This window comes from Phragmites australis, chromosome 6, assembly GCF_958298935.1.
Source record: "Phragmites australis chromosome 6, lpPhrAust1.1, whole genome shotgun sequence".
Classification (NCBI taxonomy): Eukaryota; Viridiplantae; Streptophyta; class Magnoliopsida; order Poales; family Poaceae; genus Phragmites; species Phragmites australis.
The window spans coordinates 41,014,714-41,041,003 of NC_084926.1; the positions used below are offsets into that span (position 1 = coordinate 41,014,714).

Here is a 26,290-nt window from a genome sequence, read left to right on the forward strand (position 1 = left end):
CCGCGGGTCAGCTGCACTAGGATGAATCGATGCAATATGCTCATGTTGGGATCATGTAATCCACACAATTCCACACTTCCACACTTCCATCTTGGTTTGCACAAACCACGTATGGACTCGCGTAAAAACCACAGCAAGTGTTGTGCTCGTTGGAGCAGGTCCTGTGTCCCCTGCCGTGCTCCCTTTTCCTACAACTACAAGACAACACATTTGAACATGTGGTCATGTAATTCAAGCATTAGGGCCCGTTTAAAAATCGAAAATTTGTCTGATAACACTGAGAATCGAACCATTTCTTATGAAATTATTGCAAAATTTCTGAGAAATATACACGTTCCAAACAATCCGTTTGTTTTCCCGTTTGGTTACGCTTATGGCGGATATGGGCATCAAAAAACAAACTAATATGACCCAATTTCCCTGCCAATCCAAATAGAATGAATTTAAAACCTCCTTATTCAAACGTGCCCTCGAGGGGAAGGAAAAATCTTATGCGCAAACAAGTAAATAAGTGCAAAAATGCAAAAAATGAATTCCGTCTGTCTGATTATCATCTGAAGGCTACGATTGATCCCACATGTGGAGAGATTATTTTCACGATATTTTATGGACGCATGAGTTTTTTGCAAATCAACCCTTCCACTAGTGAGATGATATGATCAATTGTAGCATTCAGATTAAGATGGGACAAACGACATTCGTTATCTGCTCGTTTGCATCTATTTAAATCTTGCTAACTAATGACTAGCCATTGCTTGCTTGATCGCGCATGCACCAGCTTCCATCCTATATAAAACCCCGCACTCGCTTCTCCTCCAGAGAGTCAGAGGCCACCACCACCAAAACGGCCTGGAAAGGAGGCCAAGCCAGGCAGCTAGCCGAATAGTAGTGAGCCAAGTTAATTCCTCTAATATAATTGCAGTCACAGCTCAGAAGCAAGGCGAGATCGTTGGGAGCAGGCCACGGCGCGCCGAGTGCGGCGTGCCAGCTACCACGCCGGACATGGGTAACGATGGGCCGGAGCCGGAGCCGGGTACGGCGAAGGCGAAGAAAACGGCGCCGATGCTGGCGTCGATCGCGTCTGTGTTCATGCACGCGGACGCGGCGGACGTGGTGCTGATGGTGCTGGGCCTGGTGGGCGCCATGGGCGACGGCCTGTCCACGCCGGTGATGCTGCTCATCACCAGCCGCATCTTCAACGACCTCGGCAGCGGCCCCAGCTTCATGGAGCAGTTCAGCTCCAAGATCAATGAGGTATATGGACCTGTCCATCTCTCTCACCTCCAATTCTACTTAGTGTTGAAGCCATTACTGACGAGGAACTATACATGCCAGAACACGCGGAACCTCCTCTTCTTGGCCGTCGGCAACTGGGTCATGGCGTTCCTAGGTGAGCGCGCACCGCACACGCATGCATGCCAATGCCGAGGGGTTGCAGGCGCACCGTGCTGATCAATATGTCTTTGACGCGCAGAGGGGTACTGCTGGGCGCGGACGGCGGAGCGGCAGGCATCGCGGATGCGGGAGCGGTACCTGCGGGCGGTGCTCCGGCAGGACGTGGAGTACTTCGACCTCAAGGTGGGCTCGACGTCGGAGGTGGTGACCAGCGTCTCCAACGACAGCCTCGTCGTGCAGGACGTGCTGAGCGAGAAGGTGCCCAACTTTGTGATGAACTGCTCCATGTTCCTCGGCAGCTACGCCGTCGGGTTCGCGCTGCTGTGGCGGCTCACGCTGGTGGCGCTGCCGTCGGTGCTGCTGCTCATCATCCCAGGGTTCATGTACGGCCGCATCCTCATCGGCCTCGCGCGCCGGATCAGGGAGCAGTACACGCGCCCCGGCGCCATCGCCGAGCAGGCCGTCTCCTCCGTGCGCACCGTCTACTCGTTCGTGGCGGAGCGGAGCACCATGGCGCAATTCTCCGCGGCGCTCGAGGAGTCAGCGCGGCTCGGGCTCAAGCAGGGGCTCGCCAAGGGCATCGCCGTCGGCAGCAACGGCATCACCTTCACCATCTGGGCATTCAATGTCTGGTATGGCAGCGGCCTCGTCATGTACCACGGCGCTCTGGGCGGCACCGTTTTCGCCGTCTCTGCTGCCATTGTCGTCGGTGGCCTGTAAGTAACAACACTAGAAGCAACTTCGACCGCGCTTCACCTTAATTGTATTAAGATGCTGTTAGATGACGACGCCATTAACGAACCATGCAGAGCGCTAGGGTCAGCGTTGTCGAACGTCAAGTACTTCTCGGAGGCGAGCTCGGCAGGGGAGAGGATCCTGGAGGTGATCCAGCGGGTGCCCAAGATCGACTCGGAGAGCAACGCCGGCGAGGAGCTGGCCAACGTCGTCGGCGAGGTGGAGTTCAAGAACGTGGAGTTCTGCTACCCTTCACGACCGGAGAGCCCCATCTTTGTCAGCTTCAACCTGCGCATTCCGGCGGGGCGCACGGTGGCGCTGGTCGGCAGCAGCGGGTCGGGAAAGTCTACGGTGATCGCGCTGCTGGAGCGGTTCTACGACCCTTCGGCCGGCGAGGTGACCCTGGACGGCATGGACATCCGGCGGCTGCGGCTCAAGTGGCTGCGAGCGCAGATGGGGCTCGTCAGCCAGGAGCCGGCGCTGTTCGCGACGTCGATCAGGGAGAACATCCTATTCGGCAAGGAGGACGCCACGGCGGAGGAGGTCGTCGCCGCGGCCAAGGCTGCCAACGCCCACAACTTCATCTCCCAGCTGCCGCAGGGCTACGACACGCAGGTAATATCTTCTCCTTCCCTAGCTGGCTTGCTCTACTATTACCACCACTAAACAATTGGCATATGCAATTGCGATGCATGTAGTCGTTCAATTCAGTACGCTTTTGCCCCCTTTTAAGTCACTGTCAAGTTTCATTTTCTTTTAAAAAAAATATTCTTGCACATTAGTAGTAATAATGATATGTGATGCATCGAATTGATGCTCTTGTTTTCATACTTTTTCCGGGCTTCATGGAGTACATATGTGCAAGTCCATTACCTAGTACGGAGACTAACAAAATTTGGCAAAAGGAGTGCTCATGATGTTCTCCCCTTTTCTTGATTTTCTGAATCAATGCGAAGTGTTGGCTAAAGCTACCAAGGGCAACAACTCAAAAGTTAGAAAACAAAATCAAACAAATCAACTACTCCTAGTACTTTTGAAAATTTATAAATTCGAACGAAGGCAACGCTGCTGCATTGCAGCAAGAGGCCAAGAACTGAACCCAAATCAACATGCCCCAAAAAAGATTGAGCCCTAGCTAATTCGACATGGTTAGGTGGCCGCTGCATGTAGCTTCGGGATTCCAACTCACTTGGTCCTCCATTATTTTATTATTTTTTGGTGAATTTTGCCTCTTTTAATTTCCTGCTGATTCGAATGCACTTTAAATTATTGAAAGGAAGAACAGAAAAGAAAAGAAAACAGAAAGACAGGCCACGAGGAAAGTTTTTTTTTGGATGCAACACCTTTTGTTTCTAGTGTAGTGCTCCACTCCTCCCCCTTTATCTGGAAGCAACACTAGTCCTTGCTCCATCTTCTGTTTATTCTAGTGCTGGTTTGCTATCACTGGCTGAGGACATGGGTCCTTGCTCCAATCTGAGATTCAGAGAGCTGTCTGCACTGTGTTCCCAAGAAATCTCTGCCTGCTTAAATTATTCTCTAAGTTAAAGAGTATAACAAAATAATAATGTTTGTCATCACAACAAACAAACACCAATTGAACAAATGTAACTGCTTGACAGTGCTGGAAATGGTTAGGATAGTACTTAGTACATGGTTGTATCAACAGGTATTCAAGGACCCACATCAAAATTGAAGTTCTTCTACAGATGTCTGGCCTTACTGGATGAATAGAAAGGACTTGAAATAGGAGTGCTCACATATAGTAAGTTGAAGTAGATTTGGAGCACTCCAAGTATCCCCAGCGTAGCCCCTTCTAGTAGGAGTATAATACTAGTACTAGCACTCCTGAAATAGAAAAGTTCATTACGAAGAAGTGGATAATCAGCACTCTGTAGGGTGGAGAAACAAATACACTCAATCAGGCACCTGCAGCTATGGGCAAGCTTGACAAGTGACATAAACCAAAACGAACGAACATACATCCACATATTGACTAGAAACATCATAGGATGTTCAAATATTTTAAACTGAAATATTGTTCTGTTATACACCTTCCCATTCCATGGTAAAAAAAGAAGAGCGCATATAAGCATAGATCATGGAACAACAGTTTCTGACCACTAAATGGTACTAGTATCAGCTTACAATTCACGATATGAAACTAGTGTAGGGTTGGAAATAAATCTCTAGGCTTCCGAACCAGCTCGAGCTCGACTCAGCTCGGAGGCTAAACGAATCAAGCCCGAGCCGCCTCCCTAGCTCGGTGGCCTAACGAGCTGAGCCCGAGCTCGCTCGTGAGCTGCTTGTTAGCTCAGCCACCGACCTAGCCCAGGCGACCAAGCTATAGACCAGCAACCCACAGAGCAAGCCACAGCCGAGCCCACAGAGCATCCCAGCCCCCATGCCGCCACCGACTCTCCACCCTCTCGCTGTCGTCGTTGTGCTGTTGCCTCCTCTCCGCTCGCCCGTTGCCACCGCTGACTCGCCGTGCCGCTGCATCTCCCGCTGAGGTGCCAACCGATTGTGCCGCTGCCTCCTCTCCGCCCACTATCGTCGCCTCTCCGCCTGCCCGCTGCCACCGCTTCTACCTGACCCGCTTTCATCGACAGGCAAGTCCAAGCATCCTCCAGCTCAAATAGCGATTTGGCTCGCGAGCCAAACCGAGTTGGCTCGAGCCCGCTATGAACCCGAGATGAGCCTGTTTTTTAGCTCAGTTAAATAGTCGAGCCGGGGCTGGCTCGACTCGCCTAAATACGAGCTTGTTTCCAGCCCTAAACTAGTGGTCGAACCCTTTGGTATATAGTAAATCTACATGTCCAATTTCACTTATGATGTTGTACTTACAGCAGCGGTACTAGTATTTTTAAGGCTGATATACATACCACTTCCGCTCTGATTCTTTTCAAATATGGCGGACCAAAGCACACACTTTTCAAAATTGCTTATGGGACCAAGAAATCATTGAAGAGTGGTGAGCTTAAATGGGAAAGGCAGAACCGTTGGCCCACCACTCAGGGTGTGTGCTTCATGGTAGGTGGACATAAGAGCATCTCCAAAGATTCCCTACGCGGACGAGAATTTTTTCATGAAAGGATTTTTATTCCCTTCAGCGCTCTAACGACTTCACTTCACGATTCCTGTCACGAAAGGTTTTATAAGGTTATTCCTTCTATAACGAGATTCTCTCATTTCTCTTTATGAATTACTTTAAAGAGAAACTGTTGAAGATAAGAAAAAATAAAGAAAATTAGAACGGAGAGAGGAATCAAGAAAGAAACGGAATAAAAGGAATATGGTTGGGATGCTCTATGAGGGCAAGCGCATAGAGTCTTTTTTTGCAAATCTAGTAACCAGAAAAAGGCTTGGCAACCACAGTTTTGGGTGTTACAATTTTCCCAGCAAACAGGATTCCAACCAGGTGTTACAACTTTCACGCACTAATAATTTTGACCGTAATATGTTAGGCAGAGATTGACAAGGGTGCCTGTCCGAGCATGATGCGTGGGTAATGCACAAGTGCTTCTGAAACGAAGCTTTAATCTGTAAAAATTAAAATGATTCAGGAAAACAGCTTTAATCTAGTCCATTGCCGCCATTGCAAACTGCTATCTGACAGATACTGATCGCAAAAAGATAAAAAGATGAACCTTTTTTTGGCCGCCTTGCTGTTCCAACATAGGACTTTATGAAGATGCTGCCCCCAGCTAATAATGGAAGATCCTCTAATGATAAGGACTCAGTGGCAAGCATGTAAACCTGAAAGGTTCATTCATGTCCAGACCCCCACCACTAGCAACTTCTACTGTGGGGCACTCAAAATTAGGCTCACTAGACTTTGATGTGGGCAAACCTGCTAACAAGATGACCTGATAGGCACTCAAAATATGCTCCCCGTTGAAGATATACCACTTCATATCTGTATTATTGTGAGTTTGACAAGGGCCATTTCGTAGCTTAACTTTCATTTCCATTGTCCATGCACTCATAAAAAGATCACCGATAAGTGTCCCAGATAACGAGACAGATCAATTTTGGCACTTACCAAAAATCAGCACTGATAAACTACGGACAATTATTAACTGCACGTGCTTTTCTAGAATATGTATAACTAATGCACAAGTAGTATGTGTAAATCTTGAAATAGAGAAGGGGCAACTAGACTTTTACTGTAACATTTTTGGGGTAATTATAACAACATTTCATATTTCATCCTTAGGAATAGGACAACTAATTTTGTTAATGGCTGCTTTTAGTCCTCAGCTTGACCCTTGGTTCGATTGAGGGGAATAAATGCATGCATGAAAAGATACCATGGTCAACTCAAATAATACAACGGTTAACTACGTAATGCTTGACAGACAAGCAAGATTTTAAATCTGAAAAGACATAGCTATATGGTTGGAAGTGTGATGCTAAAGTAGTTTGCCAGATAACTAAACAACCATTTTTGATTGTCGATATGGGATAAACATCAAAAGAAAACCCAAGAAGAGTAGCGGCCTTCAAATATCTTACCTTATCACGTCAGTTTGCTTCAGAAATGACCATTCTCTGCACTCATCTACAACTATTGACAACCTTGATTATAAGTCCTCATGCATCTAGTTCATTTTATTCTGTTGGTAAGAAAATATAGCCTTGATTATGTTTCGCCACCAGAAAATACAGTTAGTAAGAAGTGTTAACTCCTCATGCATCTAGTTCATTTTAATCTGTCGAAACTGTCCAAATCAACGACCTTGGAAATAGAATTCTTCCTTCTTGCGTGAAATATAAGTTGTAGTTTGCTGATACTAACCATGTTCAAAATAAAAACAGGTTGGTGAGCGTGGTATCCAAATGTCTGGAGGACAGAAGCAAAGGATCGCTATTGCCAGAGCAATCCTTAAGTCACCCAAGATCCTCCTCCTTGATGAAGCCACCAGCGCATTGGACACTGAGTCAGAGCGTGTCGTGCAAGAGGCGCTTGACCTGGCCTCCGTTGGCCGGACTACAATTGTAATTGCACATCGTCTCTCCACTATCCGAAATGCTGACACGATTGCTGTCATGCAGTATGGCGAGGTCAAGGAGCTGGGCTCCCATGATGAGCTCATTGCCAATGAGAATGGCCTCTACTCATCTCTTGTCCGCCTTCAGCAAACCAGAGACTCAAGAGAGGCTGACGAGTTTGGTGGAACTGGAAGTACATCTGCTGTGGGTCAATCCAGCAGCCACAGCATGAGCAGGAGGTTCTCTGTAATTAGCAGGTCAAGCTCAGCACGATCAATCGGTGATGCAAGAGATGATGACAACACCAAAAAGAAGCTTCTTGTGCCCTCCTTCAGAAGGCTGCTTATGCTTAATGCACCAGAGTGGAAGCAGGCGCTGATGGGGAGCTTTAGTGCAATTGTGTTTGGAGGCATCCAGCCTGCTTATGCATATGCCATGGGGAGCATGATCTCAGTCTACTTCTTGACAGATCATGAACAAATCAAGGACAAGACAAGGACCTACGCGCTCATCTTTGTAGCTCTCGCAGTGCTCTCGTTCTTGATCAATATTGGACAGCATTACAACTTTGGTGCCATGGGGGAATACCTCACCAAGAGGATCAGGGAACAAATGCTTGCAAAAATCCTCACTTTCGAGATTGGGTGGTTCGACCGTGACGAGAACTCCAGTGGTGCCATTTGCTCACAGCTTGCCAAGGATGCTAACGTCGTAAGTACACAGACAAATTAAATCTCATGAATATTTAGAAAAGAATCATACCTGACCAGAGATTATATTTTGTGTTGCAGGTGAGGTCACTTGTGGGTGACCGAATGGCTCTGGTAATCCAAACAGTTTCTGCGGTTCTCATCGCCTGCACCATGGGTCTGGTGATTGCTTGGCGTCTGGCCCTTGTCATGATAGCAGTGCAGCCTCTTATCATTATCTGCTTTTATGCTCGTCGAGTCTTACTGAAGAGCATGTCCAAGAAATCAATACAGGCACAATCTGAAAGTAGCAAGCTAGCTGCTGAGGCTGTCTCCAATCTCCGGACCATCACCGCTTTCTCATCGCAGGACCGCATCCTACGCCTCTTTGACCAAGCACAAGACGGGCCACGCAAGGAAAGCATCCGGCAGTCATGGTTTGCAGGCCTTGGCCTTGGCACCTCCATGAGCCTTATGACGTGCACATGGGCCCTCGACTTCTGGTATGGTGGCAGACTCATGGCTGAGCATCACATTACTGCAAAGGCACTGTTCCAAACCTTCATGATTCTAGTAAGCACAGGACGTGTGATTGCAGATGCAGGTAGCATGACAACAGACCTTGCTAAGGGTGCTGATGCGGTCGCTTCAATGTTTGCTGTCCTTGATCGGGAAACAGAAATTGACCCTGACAACCCTGAGGGATACAAGCCAGAGAAGCTCAAAGGAGAGGTGGACATAAAAGGAGTTGACTTTGCATACCCATCAAGGCCGGATGTGATCATCTTCAAAGGATTCTCCTTGAGCATCCATCCAGGCAAGTCAACAGCAATTGTTGGTCAAAGTGGTTCTGGCAAGTCGACCATCATCGGGCTAATAGAGAGGTTCTACGATCCACTCAGGGGGGTGGTGAAAATAGATGGTCGAGACGTCAAAACATACAATCTTCGAGCCTTGCGACGGCACATTGGGCTAGTTAGCCAGGAGCCAACACTATTTGCAGGTACAATCAGAGAGAACATTGTGTATGGGACAGAAACAGCAAGTGAGGCAGAAATTGAGAATGCAGCATGGGATTCAAATGCACATGACTTCATTAGCAACCTCAAGGATGGATATGATACATGGTGTGGTGAGCGGGGTGTTCAGCTGTCAGGAGGGCAGAAACAGCGCATTGCTATCGCCCGTGCAATCCTGAAGAACCCTGCTATCTTGCTACTGGATGAAGCTACAAGTGCACTGGACAGCCAGTCTGAAAAGGTTGTGCAAGAAGCACTGGACCGAGTGATGGTTGGCAGGACAAGTATAGTGGTAGCACACAGGCTCAGCACTATCCAGAACTGTGACCTGATCAGTGTGCTTGAGAAAGGAATTGTCGTGGAGAAGGGCACACATGCATCTCTCATGGCCAAGGGTCCTTCTGGAACATACTTTGGATTGGTTACTTTGCAACAAGGAGGCAACCAGCAATGAGATTTTGCATGACAACGAAGCACTACTTTCAAAATCTGCAGCCCCATTCAAATGATTTGCCATTTTAGATCAACCTGCAAGAAGATTCAGCAGACCATTGAAATTTCTACGACAATGGGTATTTTCCCTCCCCATTGTTTAATCAGTACACGGAAGTGTAGCAAGCTTATAGTTTCTTGATATAGTTGCTGGATATGTGCTGTAGTGTTGCAAAGTTCAGGAAGTCTGAGAGAAGATGTACATTAGGTTGTATTCATCTTCTTCTTTTGTGGTTTATGAATTTATAATTATTGTATCCATTGTCCAAGCAGATTAGTAAATTCCTATTTCTATAACCTTAATATGATAGGCAGCAGAATCTCTATTTTTTTACTACTTAAAAAACACGTAAACGTAGTGGTTCTTGTTCCGTTCGTATGTGTTCCGCTTCTGGTATTTCTGGCGCCTGCGTTCCGCTCCGCTCCCGCGCGTGGGCCCACGTCCTGCGCCGGCACTCCCGCGCGCTGCCGCGCCCGCTCTGACGCCCACTCCCGTGTGGACCCGCCTGTCGCGTGCACTCCCACTCACTGACGCGCTCGCTCCCGCACGGGCCTACTTCCCACGTGCGACCAGCGAAGTATGTGCACGTAACTAGTTACTTTAAAAAATGTAGTGCATGTATCTTCACGTTGTGTTTCACTCCCCCCACCTCACGGGGCAATAGCTTTTTTGGCATCCTACCGGATGGCGCTCGCCCAAATACCACCCTACCAAATTTTCTCGTCCATTTGCCACACAAACACGGTTGAAACCCGGTTTCCGTCGCGCACAATAACTTTTCTGTTGTCAACAGTAACCATGAGCTAAAAAAAGGCGCAAAAAAATGTGTCGACTTTTGTATATGCTCTATAATTCATAAGCAACCAATTTTAACTAGATTCACCTAAAAATATTGTGTATAATTCAAACTAAAACTCTTCAAAAGGTGCTACTTTTACAACTTGTAGCAATTTTTAAATCCTCACAAAAATTCCAAAAAATCTGATAAAATTCACTAATATTCCTCTAATGAGATGTAATAATTTATAAAATTATCGCCTATCCTATGCTATAAAGTGAAAAGGTGACTTACTTTGAAAAGATGATGCGTCCGAGAGCGAATAGCTCATATCAGACGTGAGCATCTCCGTTTCTCGAATCATCAAACTTACGATATTTCTCTCAAGATAAATGTGATGACATTGTTTATTTTCAAAAAGAGTGACGACATTACTCTGGTATGGCCCATTTTTATGTTCTTACATATATGGGGATAAAATTTTGGAAATTTTGGCAGCATAGATCCCGTAACGGACTGTTGGTAGTAATGGAAGCCAGCAGCGGATCCAGGGAACATGGGGGCGGAGGAGGAGAAGAGAAAAAAGAAGAACAAAAAGAGGGAGAGGAGCAGAGGAAGAACAAGGAGCCCTTAGGGTTTGGCTCTGCATCCGCCACTAAAAGAAGCTGTATATTTTCTTAGAAGAAAATTGTGACTAACATGTATCCTATACCCTGCACTGTACAGCTGCAACACATCCATGTCCCTTGAAGATGTCACAACTGTCTTTTAAGCAGCATAAATAAGTTTATCTCTGTGACTTGTCTAATGAAATTACTATACCTATTGGCCAAACAGATTAGTAAATTTATAACACCAATAACTCATTATCACAGGTAGCAGAATGGAAACTAACAAGAAAAAACACATCAAAACAATAAGAGTTGAGAAGAAGTTATTTCCAAGTATCTGTTTATAGTTTTAGTTTGCAGGTGTGAATCTTAACATGCAATGATCCACACGTGTACGATACGAACGGTAATTAAGCAGGTCTCAAATATACTTTCACTTTCACTCATACAATTTCTAAGCTCCACTATTAGTGCTTCTTTGCTGAGAAGCCTGAAGAAATTATTTCCAAAGCAGACCACCAGTCATATAGCATTCCCAAATTCTCATCCACAACTCTACCGTTGAGCAGGTAAGATCAAATTTCTTGGGGATGACCAACAATAAAATCCAAGCCTGGTAACAGCAATTCACAATTGCAAGTTTGCAGAGCAAGAAATCCTTGCGTCTATTCTAGTCTCAAGGAAGTTTCGACCGGTGGCGTTTCTCGTAAGTCGGAACCCTGACCCTGCGACGAACGTTTGATACAGCGGTTTCACCAACTAGAACGGAGCCGAAGTGTGATACTGCGGGTGCTACATGCAAGCGTAGTGGAGTTGTTGGCCGTACCTGCTTATCACCTGGTCGGAGCTGGAGGAGCCGGCGTCCGGGCCGTCAGGCGCGCGGCGGCGCGGCGGCAGAGGCAGACGACTAGACGAGTCGCGTTGGGGGACGGAACTGGGTTGGAAGCTTGTACTGGATCGCAACGCTGTCTAGTACAAGCGCGGAGGTGGATTCGAGGCGGCCGGCCAGCGGAGACGAGGTGGGTGGCGGTTAGCGGCGGCGGCGGCGGCGGCGGCAGGCAGGCAGGCGTGGAGCACGATTTCCGCCTTCGCGGTGACGCCTTCTACTGTCGTTCACGGGCTCTAGTCCTTCGGCGGGGTTCCTTTTTTCTTTCAAGAGGACTTTTTGGGCTTCCGTGAGGCCTAGTTTTGAATTGGGCTGGATAGCGATCGGGTCGTGTAATCCAACAATCAGGGATGGACGCGAAGCGATCGTAGATCCATTTTAGTTAACTAACTAGTTATTTTAACTAAATTAAAACAACTAATTAGTTGATTAAATATTACTAGCATGGATCCACGGATATCTATGAATGCTCGACACATATCCTTACCAACAATAGTAGTAAAAAAAACTTGCAAACTTGCAATACTTCTTTTAGAATCAACAAGTTGTGATCAAGTTCGTCTCAAAAAGAAAAAAGAGAAAAAGAAGAGAAGGAGAAGAAGAGAAAATTTGTGATCAAGTTCATCTAAAAAGAAAAAAGAGAAAAAAAAAAGAGAAGAAGAAGAGAAAATTTGTGATCAAGTTGCGATACAGAAACTGCAAAATGATGCAATGAAAAGTTCGTGTACCAGTTCTCTTACGCACTAATCAAAATCTGCAACGACTAGCGTTCATCACGCATGCCGCAGCTTGCATAGGTAGTGGACCGAGGTGCTCTCTTCAACAAAGACGTACGCGATCTGTTGATCTGGGTACACCATCCACAAAGCCGCTGGTGCCATCTCTGCTGTTTACTCCTACTAGTACAGTGGTCGTTGCCACGGGAAAAAAAAAACAATTGCAAAATATTAAAAATTTCATACGCATTTTTATTACAAGTTGAACTTCTCCACTGCATTATAAAAGCACACAGAAGTTCCAAGTTATTTTGACCTCACCGTCTACTTTTATGTGTAGATACAAAAGCACACATAAGCGCTGCTCGATCGATCCCGCTGAGTTAGTATGAAAAATATAGAAGTATGAAACATCTGATAAACCAGTCAGCACATCAGTAAAACTCATAATCACAAGCTGAAGAAGGAATAGAATGAAATTACCACAGGCACAATTGCTTACATCGTCGCAACATGAAGACATCATTGTTAATTTTCATTCATCCAGTAGCATTTGTCCACAGAGCTGAACCATATAGCAGATCTGAGAATTACTACCACCGCAAATGAAATCAGGTATTAGTATTTTTTTTATTTTTGCAGAATCAGGTAATCTGTGGTATTGTGTGGTTGGGGGAAGGAAATTCTACTAGATTCCGTCTCACAAAAAGACCCCCTCCTATGCATGACATGTGTCCTGCTCTCTTCTCATCTATGCTGCGTCAGGCTATTGAATTGGGAAGAAACAGTATGAGAGATAATTTTTTTCAGGTCTTTCTGTAAATAGTTTTATAGAATTTACTTCTATGGTTAGGGCATGGTAAATGAGATTTGAAGAGCCAAATTAGATGCACATAAGATAATAAATATTGTAGGCACATAAGTCATGCAGTAACAAAAGCAATTTATCTCCATTTTGTCCAATAATAATTTTGCCTATCTCTACAGGGTTTTAATAAGTACTGCACTAACTTTAATCTATGTATCATATCTTTTCAGTTATTTGTCCACCTAGCATGCCATAGAAACATTAACACAACATCTACACTCTTATAACAAAAGCATTTCATCTCCAAAGGTATGGCACATGCACTTGGATATGTGCGCATCTCTTGTGGTAAACACTCAAACAATCATCTTGCTACCTGAGTATTCTTGAAAACAACTGAAATATTTCAAATTAAACGTCGATGAAGCAATTTCGCATACATGACACCTGCATGTGGTAATGAAATATGAGATAAGTATGCAAGTTAGAAGTTAGAGTGTAGCAAGTCGCAAGATAATGTGAAAAGTGCTTTTATATGTAATCGTACTAAATTAAGGTTTCAACAAAAGAATTAACTATGCACTGCAAATATAGAATTGCACAAAAAAAGGGAGAATCAATTAGTCATGCATGCTGGAAAGTCTCGAATCACGTCCGACTACATTGCACTGTAATTTTTAAGCTACATTAGTAAAATTTCTATGTACACACATGACAACAAAAGGGCAAGTATAGCGGAGCCACAAACCGGAAAAACCTTGAGAAAGATTCACCCGATTTGCATGTGAAAGGAGTATTGTGAATAGATTAATCAGTGGATCGGAGTCATCTGGAGGAGAGTCATGCCCTAGTACCTTGAGCTTGGAGGACTTTGAACTCGAGCAAATCCTCATGTGCCCGCCACGGTGATGGAGCAGAAGTGAGAGCGGCAGTGGCGTGGATAGCTCAATGACTTGTGCTAATCCGGTGGAGAGGAAGCTTGATGTTTAGTTGTTGGCAAAAATGTTTGGTACTGGTCTGGGATGGAGTATGATATTTTACAGTGCAAGTTGGTATGTTTTGTTTCATTGTTTGTTTGTGTTGTGGTTTAGTTTTTTCTAACGATAGCGACTATTGTTTGCAGATTTTATTGCCGATATATTCCCTCATGCATTTCATGCTATTTGCATTCGACATGGTAGCTAGAAGTGTATCAATATTGGACTTATTGCCTATACCGGATTGGTTTAAAGGAAATGAACTCATGATGCACTATCGGTTGAAAACTCTTAAAATTTTCAATAACTGAATCAAACTCTAGAAGTAGTAAACTCTCCATGGATTGACGATATATGTGATTGGTGTCGTATAGTACTCCCTGCGGAATGACGATATATTGGATTGTGTTCCACCATTTTTTAAAACAACTCCGTCTCAAATATTTGAAAAATATTCCCAGATTTTGAACCATTCTATCCCACTGCTCTCAATCCAAATAGCTCAAAAACAGAATAAATCCATTCATCTCATCTCACGAACCAAACCCTACCTTTATAATACATTAGACATTCTTGCTAGCAGCCGCCTAAACCTATGCTCCTACTTAGTTGCCAGGGTTTCAAAATGCAAAGGTTACTGCTCTAAAATCACGGTTATCACCCTTATTGCTCCGCTTCGGTTTAAGAATATGAACGATTTTCAAATTTGAATTCAAAAAAATTAAAATAAAATAAAAAATACTAAAGAAATTAGAGACAATTATAAGACCTTTTGTGAAAAAAAAAATCAAAAATAATATCGTTTGCATCATATTCTATAGGGAGGAAGTTTGAAAAAAAAAGCTAAAACGTGCAACTCATTTATTAACTCATGTTAAGAAAAAGCTTAACATAAAAACACATATTTTCTTGTGAATATTTTATCTTAAGAGGATATTTTAAATTGGTTTCACTTCATTTAGAGTTTTATTAATTTCTCCATAATTTTTACAAAGTTCACAAGTATAAAGTGAACATGTTAATAAACAGTATTGTAATTAACTTTTTCATGTCTACCATTATTTTTACTACGTACAACATAGTATAATTAAACAAATAAAAATAGTTTCACTAATTTTGGAGATGTGATAGGTTAATTATGAATTAATCTAATCGCAATACATTTACACAATCCTGCATATTATAATAACTAACTCATGAGTTCATGTATTTTTAAAAGATATAGGATCATGTAAGAAGACTAACAAAATTTGTTTCATAATTTTTGGATTAGCAAAGAGTAAAATATGCATTTAACTTGGTTTAGCAAAAACATTTTCTTATAGAAAATATTCAACTTTTTTTATAAGTTTGAATATTTTTATCATGTAGATCATGTTACAAGGGAAAAAAATTTACTTGATTTGAAGCTCAGATAAATTAGTTATTAATTTTATAAGGTTGAGCCTTTTTTTTTGAACTTCATTGAAATTGGAGAAAATCACACGATAAATCGCTAAAATTGAGTGAGTACTGACAAAATCAAGTTGTTACCGATAATACGAAAAATACGTAAAATGCATTCGATAAATCGGCGAAACCACTTGGTAACCGGTGCAAACCGAGCGGTTACCATTTAGTCGATTTAGTTCGAATTCTCGCCGAATTTTAAATTTGATCGAGTGAATTTTGAGTAAATTCTTGCCGAATTTCAAACGGTTATCGCAATAATCGTAATTTTTCAATTACCACCGGTCACAATTTTTATGTCCCCAAACGATTTTATAAACCCTGCTAGTTACCAAGGATGCCGGAAATTTTGAATGCACCACCGCACCTTTCCCATGATTATGTGGACACTTGCCGATAATTATATATCTTCTTTGATATCTATTCAATGTAGTGTCATTTCATTGTACCATCTGCTCCGCCAATGCTACGATGACTCATTTAGGGCCGTACCTGAGAAGTCGGAGACCTGTGCCAAATTTAAAACTATACCTTATGTATAAAAAAAATTTGATTCCATTTTTTCCATATATTTGGCATTTCATCAATCCAAAAAAAAGTTACAATCGTCACTCTTGTACCTTGTTTTATGTGTGATATTAATGAAAAAAAAGTGATTCAACAAAATTGGTGATAGCCGAAGAAAAAGTGATTGAGTTCAAAATCTAAACGAACTTTTGGACTGTTGGGGGATTATCACCCAACAAAAATAACTTGAGACGATTGCCACGAGCATCCTCTAGAAGGTTGCTGCATCTGTTATATTTTAACATCTATACAACAGGTAGTATTAGGTACAATGGTGTACCAACAGATTGTACGACAGTTGCTAAACTTGTTTTATTGTATTTAAAGAAGACTTGGTTTGTTGGAACACTGATTTTATGGATGTTAGATCTACATAATTGAACTTGCTTAATAGGGTCATGTCATTCGATGTAGTATTTCGTCACTCCTTGATCCGTTGACATAGGTTCCATTGTGGCAAGAGGAGCATAAGATTGGTATGTTCTAACTAATCTGCTCTACTCTAGGTCCATGATCGGAAGTTGCATGTCACGAATAACCCATGCACATCTTGCATGGATGGAAATGAGATGGATGGATCTATAGTTCTCATAATGGGATGGATGGGAATGAGACGGATGGATCTATAGTTCTCACAAAGGCTAAAAAAATATTTTTATAAATTAGTACATCATATAATAAAAATATTATTATTTTTTTATTTTTGATAATTTATTTGAGTATTAAAAATTGCTAGAAGTTATAAAAGTAGATTTTTTTTAGAATTTTAATTAAATATTGACTTAGATTTTTTTAAATCAAATCAATTAAAATAGGTTGCTAGGAAGCTCAAGTTTTTTAAAAAAAAATATAATTTTTAAACAATTTTTATATGTAAATAAAATTAAGAGTTAAATTATAATTTTTAAACACTCACGTACAAGAGTTAAATTATCTCCAACCATATTCCTTTTATTTCGTTCCCTTCCCGATTCCCTTTCCCGTTCTCATTCCCTTTATTTCCTCTCATCTCCAACAGCTTCCCTTCGAGGGGAATCGCGAAGGGAACGGAGAGAGAATCCTGTCCTGAAGGGAATGACCCTGGGAATCCCGTCGTGAAGGGAAACCGTTGGGAGCGCTGAAGGGAACGGGAATCCCTTCACTACGGGAATCTGCCCGTGAAGGAAATCCCTTTGGCTTGGTCTAACTAACATGTTGGCGCTAGCGGCCAGGCAACCAAACGCTATCACGCGCGCGGCTAGGCGTCCTGGCCTGCGGGAGGCGGGCCGAGGGGCAGCGTGGCCCACGCGCGGTGAGTTGTGCAGCTCGGGTGGAGCCAAGGCTCAGATGGGGCCGCGTAAGCTCGAGGAGTGGATCGCTCGGGTGCTGGAGCAGGCCAGATGGCGTGGGCGTCCATGGTTGGAGCTGGTGGGCCCGAGTTGTGCTTTGGTTGGCTCAGCGAGCGCAGCCCACGCAGGTGTTTGACGGGTGGTCCGCGTGTGTGGACAAGAGTTGGATTGTGGGCGGAGATGCGCTTCCTACGGCGTACGTGGGCATGACTGACGACGATGTGAACCGGCGATCTTCGCGCACGAACTGTCCACGACGACAGGCGAGGGTGCATAGTCAGATAGGACCAATGTTTCGACTAGATGTTGAATAGATTAAGTATAAAGATGATAAGATGTGTCATGCGGATATATATAGGAGGTGTGCAAATGGACCAATGTCTCGAGTCTCGACCAGATGTTGAATAGATTAGTATACCGATGATAAGGTGTGTCGTGCGGATGTATACAAGGTGTGCAAATGTTAGAATGCAATATGAGGTTATAGATACGAGGTGCGTAAATGTTGAAGTGTGATAGAAGGTCGTGGATATGAGGTGCATAAGTATTGGAGTGTGATAGGAGGTCGTAGACACGAGGTGTGCAGTGCTGGAGCGCAATAGGATGTTGCAAAGACGTTAATGAATATTGCAACAGACAAAGGAGGAGAGGTAGTTGATTGGTTGGCTAGACCTTAGGCCGGTGTTATGATGCTTAGTGATGAGTATGAGTTATCGATGATGTTTGGTCTATGTTGTGCATGGCGACTGTTCAATAGTGATGATCCGACAATTTACGAGCACATGACAGACATTCCAAGATAGCGCGAATGTGCAGCGGCGTTGAGGAAAGCTGAGCAACTGCTGTGTGTTGTACGCATGTATGTATGCTTGTATGTCGGTGGAGCGTGCCTTGCAGGTGGAGGGAGAGGGCAGAGGAGGAGCTTGGTGATGCTGCTGTGTGTGATATTTGTATGGCGTGAGGGAGAGGAGCAGAGGAGGAAGGCAACCTGGCCTTTGCCTCCGGTGAAAAGATCTCCAGTGAAGGTGTGAATGGGAGAGGAAAAGATCTCCAGTGAATGGTGACGGTGGACTTTTCTTCCGTGGATTGCTCAGGAGATAGAATGAGCTAGAGAGAGACGTGAAGGAGTGGGCTCAGTGGGAGCGAGAGAGATCTTGAGAGAGGGAAAAGATCTCTAGGGGAACGTGAGAGTAATTTGGATGATAAATTAATTGTATGTAATTGAAAATGTAACAATTAAATTTAATGTATTTGGATTAGAAATTGGATGTTCGATAATTCAAATTGAATGTATTTGAATTGTAAAGAGATGTATAATGATTCAAATAATTATTGTATTTGAATTGATTTGGTGACAATTCAAATTGTATTTGAATTGAAATTGGATTGGAGTAATTCAAATTAAATAACTTGAATTTGAATTGGAAATTGGCATTATCTTGGAATGAGGATTTGAAATATGAGACTCGAATTTGAACCAATATTCGAATCGATTGAATTGAGTTCGCAAAGCGATTGAATTGGAAGAATTGACTTATAACTCGAATGATTCAAATATGAATTGAACAAAGATTTGAATGAGTCTGGATTTAAGATATTTGGGATTAAATTCAAATGTGAGTATTTGAATTTGGATTTGGCATCAATTCAAATAAGAGTATTTGAATTTAGAATTTGGATTTGATTTGTGGTTGATTCGTAAAGAACATATGAGTTGGATTGAAATGGATTTTGGTATTAATTCAACAGGGGCATTTGAATTACGAAAAAGATTTGAACCTGAAGTCTCGGGATTTGAGAGGGGTTTGAATTCAAAAGAATTAAATTTAATTTTGATTTCAGCTGAATTGAATCTAAGAAATAGATTCGAAATTGTGAGACATTTAATTCCAAATCTCTACTCGGTCAAATGTGTATATTGGAGAAAAAAATTGATCGAATCGACGTTCGGTAACCGATCGAATTGCACCTCTAACCGAGCTAATTCACCGATTTATCGATCAGTTTTTCATGTTGACCGTATTTCTCAGTAATCGTTCGGTTTTCCTGATTTATTCAGCGATTTTCTTGAATTTAAGTGAAGTTCAATAAAAAAAAATCAAAAAATAGCTCAGTCTTGTAAAATCAATAAATAATTCATCTGAGCTTCAAATCAAATGAAACAATTTTTTTTTGGTTTTCTTGTAACATGATCTACATGATAAAAGTATTTATACTCATAAAAAAGTTGAATATTTTCTATGAGAAAATGTATTTGCTAAACCTAGTTAAATGCATAGTTAACTCTTTGCAAATCCAAAAATTATGAAACTAACTTTCTTAGTCTTCTTACATGATCCTATGTCTCTTAAAAATATATTAACTCATGAAATAGTTATTGTAATATGCAGTATTGTGTAGATGTGTTGCAACTAGATTAATTCATAACTAACCCATCACACCTCCAAAATTAATGAAACCACTTTTATTAGTTTACTTATATTATGCTTTATGTAATAAAAATAATGATAGAAATGATAAAGTTAATTACAACGATGTTTCTTAACATATTTACTTTATACTTGTGAACTTTGTAAAAATTATAAAGAAATTAATAAAATTTTAAATGAAGTGAAACTAATTTTAAAAATCCTCTTAAGATACAACCTACATAAGAAAAAATATCTGTTTGAATGTTAAGCTTTTTCTTAACATGAGTTAATAAATAAGCTGTAAGTTTTAAATTTTAAATTTTTTTAAACTGTCTTCCCGTGGAATAGGATGCAAACGACATTATATTTTTAAAGAAGGTCTTAGAATTGTCTCTATTTTTTAGATTTTTTTTATTTTTTAATTTAAATTCGAAACCGTTTGAATTATAAAATCGATGCAAAATAAGCTCGATAATCACGATAATAGCTCGATAACCAGCGTATTTTGTAACTCACGGCGTCTCCCCCATGTGCACCGGTAGCTGCACCCAATTCTTTGCGCTATTCAGCTGACAACGATGGTGGTGATAGACGTTTGTGGGCTGCACACAACTCGACATTTCAATGGGGCCATCGTGGTTTGCTTGAGATGTTCAGCAGCAGCATCAAGGACCCGCGGTGCTTAACTCGGATCTTTTCGCTTGTGGTTGTGATGAGATTAATGCATCAGCTGTTGAAATGTGAGCCAGCTACTAGGCGTCTGTCTGTACACTGCACTGGAGCAATTTGTTGCGCCACAAAAGGTGCGAGTTGTCGCTTACCATACACTCCCGTGGTACAAATACTATTTCATGATGATGTTGTAATGGATTTTTTTTCTACCACCGAAGGCATTATACATCAACTACTATATACTAGAGTGCTGGGAATCCCTAAATTCTCAGGACTCCTATTACTGTAGCTACTATAGCAGTGGGCTCTTATACGTATATATGTATATATAAGTATATATACATATGTATATACATGTATACACATATATATGTAATTTTTTGGAAATTTTAGAAAAATGTCGGAATGAATATTAGTTATATTAATAAATCAGCTAAAAAAACTAAAATGCAAAGAAAAATATCTAAAACTAAAAAAAACGAAACAAATTTTTTAGTTAGTATTACTTCCACATACATGTTAAAACTATGTGCATGTATAAAAGTACTATTGTTTTCTCTATAATTAATTGAATGTGTTTAATGTTAATAATTTCATAAATAAATATTGAAATGTACAAAATTTGTGAACCTAATTTTTTTAGTTTTTTTTATCGTGCTCTACACAGCAAAATAAAAACGGGTACGCATAGGTGCGCCAATCAAACTAGTTTATACTCAAAGTACAAAGAAACAAAGATTGCAAACTTATCTCAGGAAAGCTGACAGGAGCTGTTGGATGGGGAGCCCCTGTGCCAATACATACTATAGCTTTTTAGTCTAAATTTTGGAATTCAATGGTGAAAGGCAAAATATTTTGCGGCTGATTTTTTTTTCAAGTTTGAGTAGAGATGTAGAAATTTCATGTTGCAATGTGAGCAGGTCAAGAGATGGGGGGAGAAGCGGGAGACTGTTTTGCCAAACCTTGTGCTCCTGGATCTCGACCATTGTCGCTTGGGTCGTGTGCACGTGCGTTTTCCTTGTAATCACAAAGGAAAAAAAATTACAATGTACAGCAGATAACAACTTACTAGCAAGGATTCTAAGCGCATTTTGCTTCTTTAGCAAAGATCTAACACGTATTAATTAAGTTACTCACCTGTTGATGCCCAAGGGAGCAGCAGGTCAAAAGAGGGCAACGCCAGCTGCCAAGAACAAATGAAACCAAGGAAACGACGAGGCCAGCAACCACCACTGTCCTCGCCCTCGGTAGGTAGGTGGCAAGAAGTTAAGGCTTGAGCTGTTCCTTCCTCTCTTCCATCTCCTTCCTTCGCCGCGTCGTCGTCTCTGCACATACACGTCATATATACCTAGCCACCTACACGAAAAAGCACAGCACGCGGCCGAACTGCCACGCTGTTCCGCAATGGCGTTGCGCAGCTGGATCTGGGTGCTCCGGCCCCTTTAATAGGAGGCTGTTCAGCTGTCGTAAGCGTCTGCACCCAATCATATAGCCATTCCCAGGGGGGTTCTGACCTCTGCCCTGCACATCATTCGTTCTCCTTCCTGCTGCTTTCTCTCTCTTTCCTCTCGAGAGAGAGGAGAGGGAGAGGGAGAGAGAGAGGTAGAAGGAGGAGGAAGATACAAGAAAGCAGGGCCCGGCCTCATCGTCAGCCTCTGATCGAACAATTCTCCCCCAGGCACAACACAACATGGCTGTAAGTTTACGTGCACAGCCACAACTAAATTTTTACATTTGATTGTTTCTTGCATTGTTCGGTCTGCGTGCCGTGCTTTGGTGCTTGCTTGTTCTTGCATCTAAATATGACGCGATGCACAAGGCTTGTTGGAGCTCGAAAGGGTTCGTCCATGCCTTCATGATCATGCATGTGATATGTTTTCCCGTTCATTACTACTTACAATGATCCCCATGTTTGCTGCATATTCATGGATGTCTTTTTTAACTTTATGGTGTAAAATTGTGCATGATCACATTCAGATCATGATCATGGCTCCAGGCTCCAGCCCTGCCCCATGTCATGTGCATGCATGAGAGCTACCACCTTTTCCCAACCGTGCCATTATACAATGCAGAAGCAGCAAGTTGGCAACATGCATGCGTTGTCAGGCCGGCAGGGGTAAGGTTCACGGATCTGAACATGGGGGCGCCGCTCCTGACATCTTTCGGCCGGCGGTACGACTTAGATCATCCACACACTTACACCATCAAATATAACTACTTATATAATATTTATTGAAGATCGAAGATCCGAAGTTTGAAGACCCAAGAAATCTGTACATCGCCTTACTGGTAAAAAAAAATTCTATATATAGAGCAAACATAAGATTTGATCTCCGAGGTACAACCCATCCACTAACCGGTCATGTGCCCTTCAACCCTTTCAAATGCTGCCACGTACACTTATCGGAATTTTTCGGAAGAAGCAGAGCTTCGCTTGCCATGCATGTCCATCGTACGCGTGAAAACGACTTGGAACCGCGCATCGTCTGCCATGATTGAACGAGTGCATCTGACCGACTGGAGATTAGCATTCTTCGGTACCTTTGCCTTTAAGTTTCAGCAAAAGTTGTTGGCCAAATTGCACGATGGACTTTCGCCTAGCTTGGAAGAACCGCTGATTAGCTGTTGTTGAGTAGACGTACAGTTCGTCCATCTTAGCTGGGAGCTGAAAACTTGATTTGTTCTGGTCCTGGAGGTATCTGCCTGTCATGTCTTGTCTAATGATATTTAAGAACGTACCCGAAATGTTATTTGATTATGTCACTGTTATGTCACTTACCCTTTTTTTACCAAGTAACCAAATGTCTAGGTAAATTAAGGTGGCTAGGTTAATTAAATTAATTATTAATTACGTACCTCACATGCATGATTTACCCAATCTTCTTTTAACCGTATAGCTAATATTGGCAACGCTCGCTCATCGGGATTCGTGCGCGGACGTGCAGGGACACGCGGTGGCTCCCAAGTTCGGCTCCTGGGACGCCGAGAACATCGGCTACACCGTCTTCTTCGAGAAGGTGCGCGACAACAAGGGCCCGCCGGCGCCGGCGCGGGCGGCCGCTCCCAAGGCGCCAGGAGGCGGCTACGACTTCGACCCCTACGAGCACTACGAGAACCTGAGCCGGAACGTGCCCTCGCGCCCGCCGAGCTCGCACGGCCACGGCCACGCGCCGGCGCCCGCTCCCAGGGCTGCCCGAACTTACGACTTCGACCCCTACGAGCACTACGAGGACCTCAGCAGGAACGTGCCCTCCCGGCCGCCGAGCTCGAACGGCCACGCGCCGGCGCCACAGCACCACCGCGGCAGCGGCAATGGCTACCACCGGAGGACGGGGAGCAACGGCAGCAGCGGCGCGTCGGAGGCCAGCAGCCGCGGCAGCAAGTTCTCGCCGCCCAAGCCGTACCAGCCCCGGTACAGCAGCAACAACAACTACCACCACCCGGCGCAGCAAGGCGGCGGCCACCACTACGTCGCGCCGGCAGCGCCGCGCCACCACCCACCCCCGCCCCCGCGGCTCCCGAAGCCATCGGCCGTGCCAAGGTTCGGCGTGTGGGACGAGCAGAACGCGGCGATGGCGGCGCAGGGCTACACGGTGCAGTTCGAGAAGGTGAAGCGGCACCGAGAAGAGGTCAAGGCCTCCCCCGCGCCGCCCGTGCCGCCGCCGCAGCTGTCGCCGCAGCGCGACGTGACAGCGCCGGCTCATCTCTATCGGAAGCGGAAGACCAAGAGGTCCTTCCTGTCCAAGGTGTACAGGTGCATGTTCCCAGTGGTCAGAGAGTGAGTGATCGAGGCTGCAGCTTGGTTGATTAGTAGTAATCCGACGTTAATTACCACTCGATAGTATACGTGTTCTTCAACAGGGACTGTATTCTACTTGAAAATTTCATCGTTCTTTGTTCATCATATATGTATAAGCTCCTGGCATGAATCAAATCACACGACAAAGCCAAGTTGGGGTACGCCTGTTCTTGCCTTCTTGTATGCGTGTTGTAGAGATGCGTTTTCTTTTCTCCTCCACGGGCTTCCCGCGTTCACCGGTGAAAAATAAATGGTGACGTTTACAAGTCAAAGCTTGAACCTCCAGTGAGGCCCATTGACAAAATTTTGGCCCATCATGAGCAGAGAAAAGGCCCAGTTTCTCCAGTTTTGAATTACCTTATGGGCCTACTATTTACCTAGCTGAGGCCACAATGTCCATCGACAACCACAACCCGTACAAAGTTCCAACAGGCTAGATTGGGCTTTCAGGTTGGGCTTTGGGCCTCTGTAAAATATGTTTTTTTTTCAATACGTCTAGATATGAGTTATAGTCATTGGTTAGCCATGGGTCTTGATCCAACCAACCACTCTCCTCCCTCCTCAGCCTTCACCGCTTCCCTCTCTCCATCTCGAGTCCCCTCAAACCCTCATATATATAACCAACGCAACCTAAACTCTAGATGTCACAACACACCCCTCTACCGCTATCCGCCACCACAAACTATCTGTTGCCTACTAGCCAGCGAGGGGGCCCACCGGTGCCTCCACCGCTACAACCTATCCATTGCCTACTAGATGACAAGGGAGGTCCGCTGATGCCTCTTATTCCTATTGTGTGCACTGCCACCTTCACTGTCAACTTTGGTAAGTGACCTCCTTTTAATTCTAGCATTGTATGGTCACCTCACACCGCCCTCTTTTAACATGTAGCTGGCGACATGATCACGACTTTGCAACACTGCAAACCACAACTGGATCTCTGTCTCTTTAGTTCCCATCTAAGCATGGGGTCACCAGCGAAACCAAGCACAAAGGATCCGGAGTCCAAACATGTGGACCTTCGTCACCACTACCCCCATCGCCAAGGAACACGAAGCATCCCCCGGAGCACCATATAAAAAATGTATAAAATATCGAATATTTAACTATGGGGGTATATATGCATAAGATGTATATCATATATGAATGAGGTATACCGTATGCATACTTAATAACTCTAAATATTATGGAACCAAATCCGCGGTACCTGATACGCCCAGAATCCAGAAGGTGTATACTAGGAACCTCAATTGCTTACCCAACTCGAAAAAATTAGTATTCAGGACAGATCTATCTACTTGGATTATAAGGAAAATGACTATCTATCTACTACGGCTGGATATGAGACAGTGCATCACCCTTATATAAGGAGAGGACCCATACCCCTCTGGGGAGGCTCTCTTTTCTATCGGCTATTCGAGGTAGGCATCAAGACCTTAGAGCAGGAGAAACTCGACGACTTTAGCTCTAGGTTGGACTAGATCCGATCTACTTCTTGTAATAGGTTAGCCACATTGCCTGTACTTGAGTGAATACATACATATAATCATCCACACATGGCGTATGGTATTACTCTAACTGGAGGCCCGGTCCTGTATACATCATGTGTGCTTCGCTTCATGTTCGATTTTTTGATCCACAAAGGTAACCCCGTTATTTTCGAACACATTGTCAAGAACAAATCTTCGACAGTTGACGCGCTAGGTAGAGGTCTTCTGCTTTTCAGGATCGACTATGCCTTGAGTGCACGTCGATGCCAGATTCTTCGACGTCGACTTCTAGACCACTTCGGGTCAACAACGATCACACTCGAATCGCCCTTAGCCGGATTGGAGATCGCATTCGGAACTATGATATTCCATTGGAACCATCAAGGTGAATTGATCCGCATCGTATTGAGTGCATGTAATTGGGAGCATACTGCAAGGTGGGACATCTCGAGTGGGATCCCAAGAAGCCTAAGGT

The 26,290-nt window shown here is 43.6% G+C and overlaps 2 protein-coding genes and 1 long non-coding RNA gene across 6 annotated transcripts; 2 read left to right on the forward strand and 1 right to left on the reverse strand.

The window, feature by feature from the left end:
* The first annotated feature begins 737 nt into the window (after positions 1-737).
* LOC133922503 (putative multidrug resistance protein) lies at positions 738-9,579 on the forward strand. The gene is made up of 6 exons (XM_062367864.1): positions 738-1,254; positions 1,336-1,390; positions 1,475-2,111; positions 2,205-2,745; positions 6,949-7,833; positions 7,914-9,579. Exons 1-6 carry the CDS (start codon positions 1,003-1,005, stop codon positions 9,282-9,284), a joined length of 3,741 nt encoding a protein of 1,246 aa, XP_062223848.1. The 5' UTR covers positions 738-1,002; the 3' UTR covers positions 9,285-9,579.
* On the reverse strand, positions 2,693-7,045 carry LOC133922504 (uncharacterized). 3 transcript variants are annotated; one of them, XR_009910485.1, is made up of 5 exons: positions 6,929-7,045; positions 6,646-6,746; positions 3,888-3,975; positions 3,474-3,650; positions 2,693-3,372 (listed from the first exon to the last, which is right to left on the reverse strand). It is a non-coding gene; the product is annotated as an uncharacterized LOC133922504 (long non-coding RNA). The 3 variants fall into 3 exon arrangements; XR_009910484.1 differs by having other exon boundaries at positions 3,474-3,975; XR_009910483.1 differs by lacking the exons at positions 2,693-3,372; positions 3,474-3,650; positions 3,888-3,975 and adding an exon at positions 5,370-5,670 and having other exon boundaries at positions 5,778-6,746.
* Positions 9,580-21,885: 12,306 nt separating the features above from the next.
* On the forward strand, positions 21,886-24,486 carry LOC133922505 (uncharacterized). 2 transcript variants are annotated; one of them, XM_062367865.1, is made up of 2 exons: positions 21,886-22,222; positions 23,424-24,486. In XM_062367865.1, the coding sequence occupies exons 1-2, from the start codon at positions 22,217-22,219 to the stop codon at positions 24,306-24,308; spliced, it is 891 nt and encodes a 296-aa protein (XP_062223849.1). In that variant the 5' UTR covers positions 21,886-22,216; the 3' UTR covers positions 24,309-24,486. The 2 variants fall into 2 exon arrangements, with proteins under 2 accessions (XP_062223849.1, XP_062223850.1); XM_062367866.1 differs by having other exon boundaries at positions 21,887-22,222; positions 23,472-24,486.
* Positions 24,487-26,290: the final 1,804 nt, after the last annotated feature.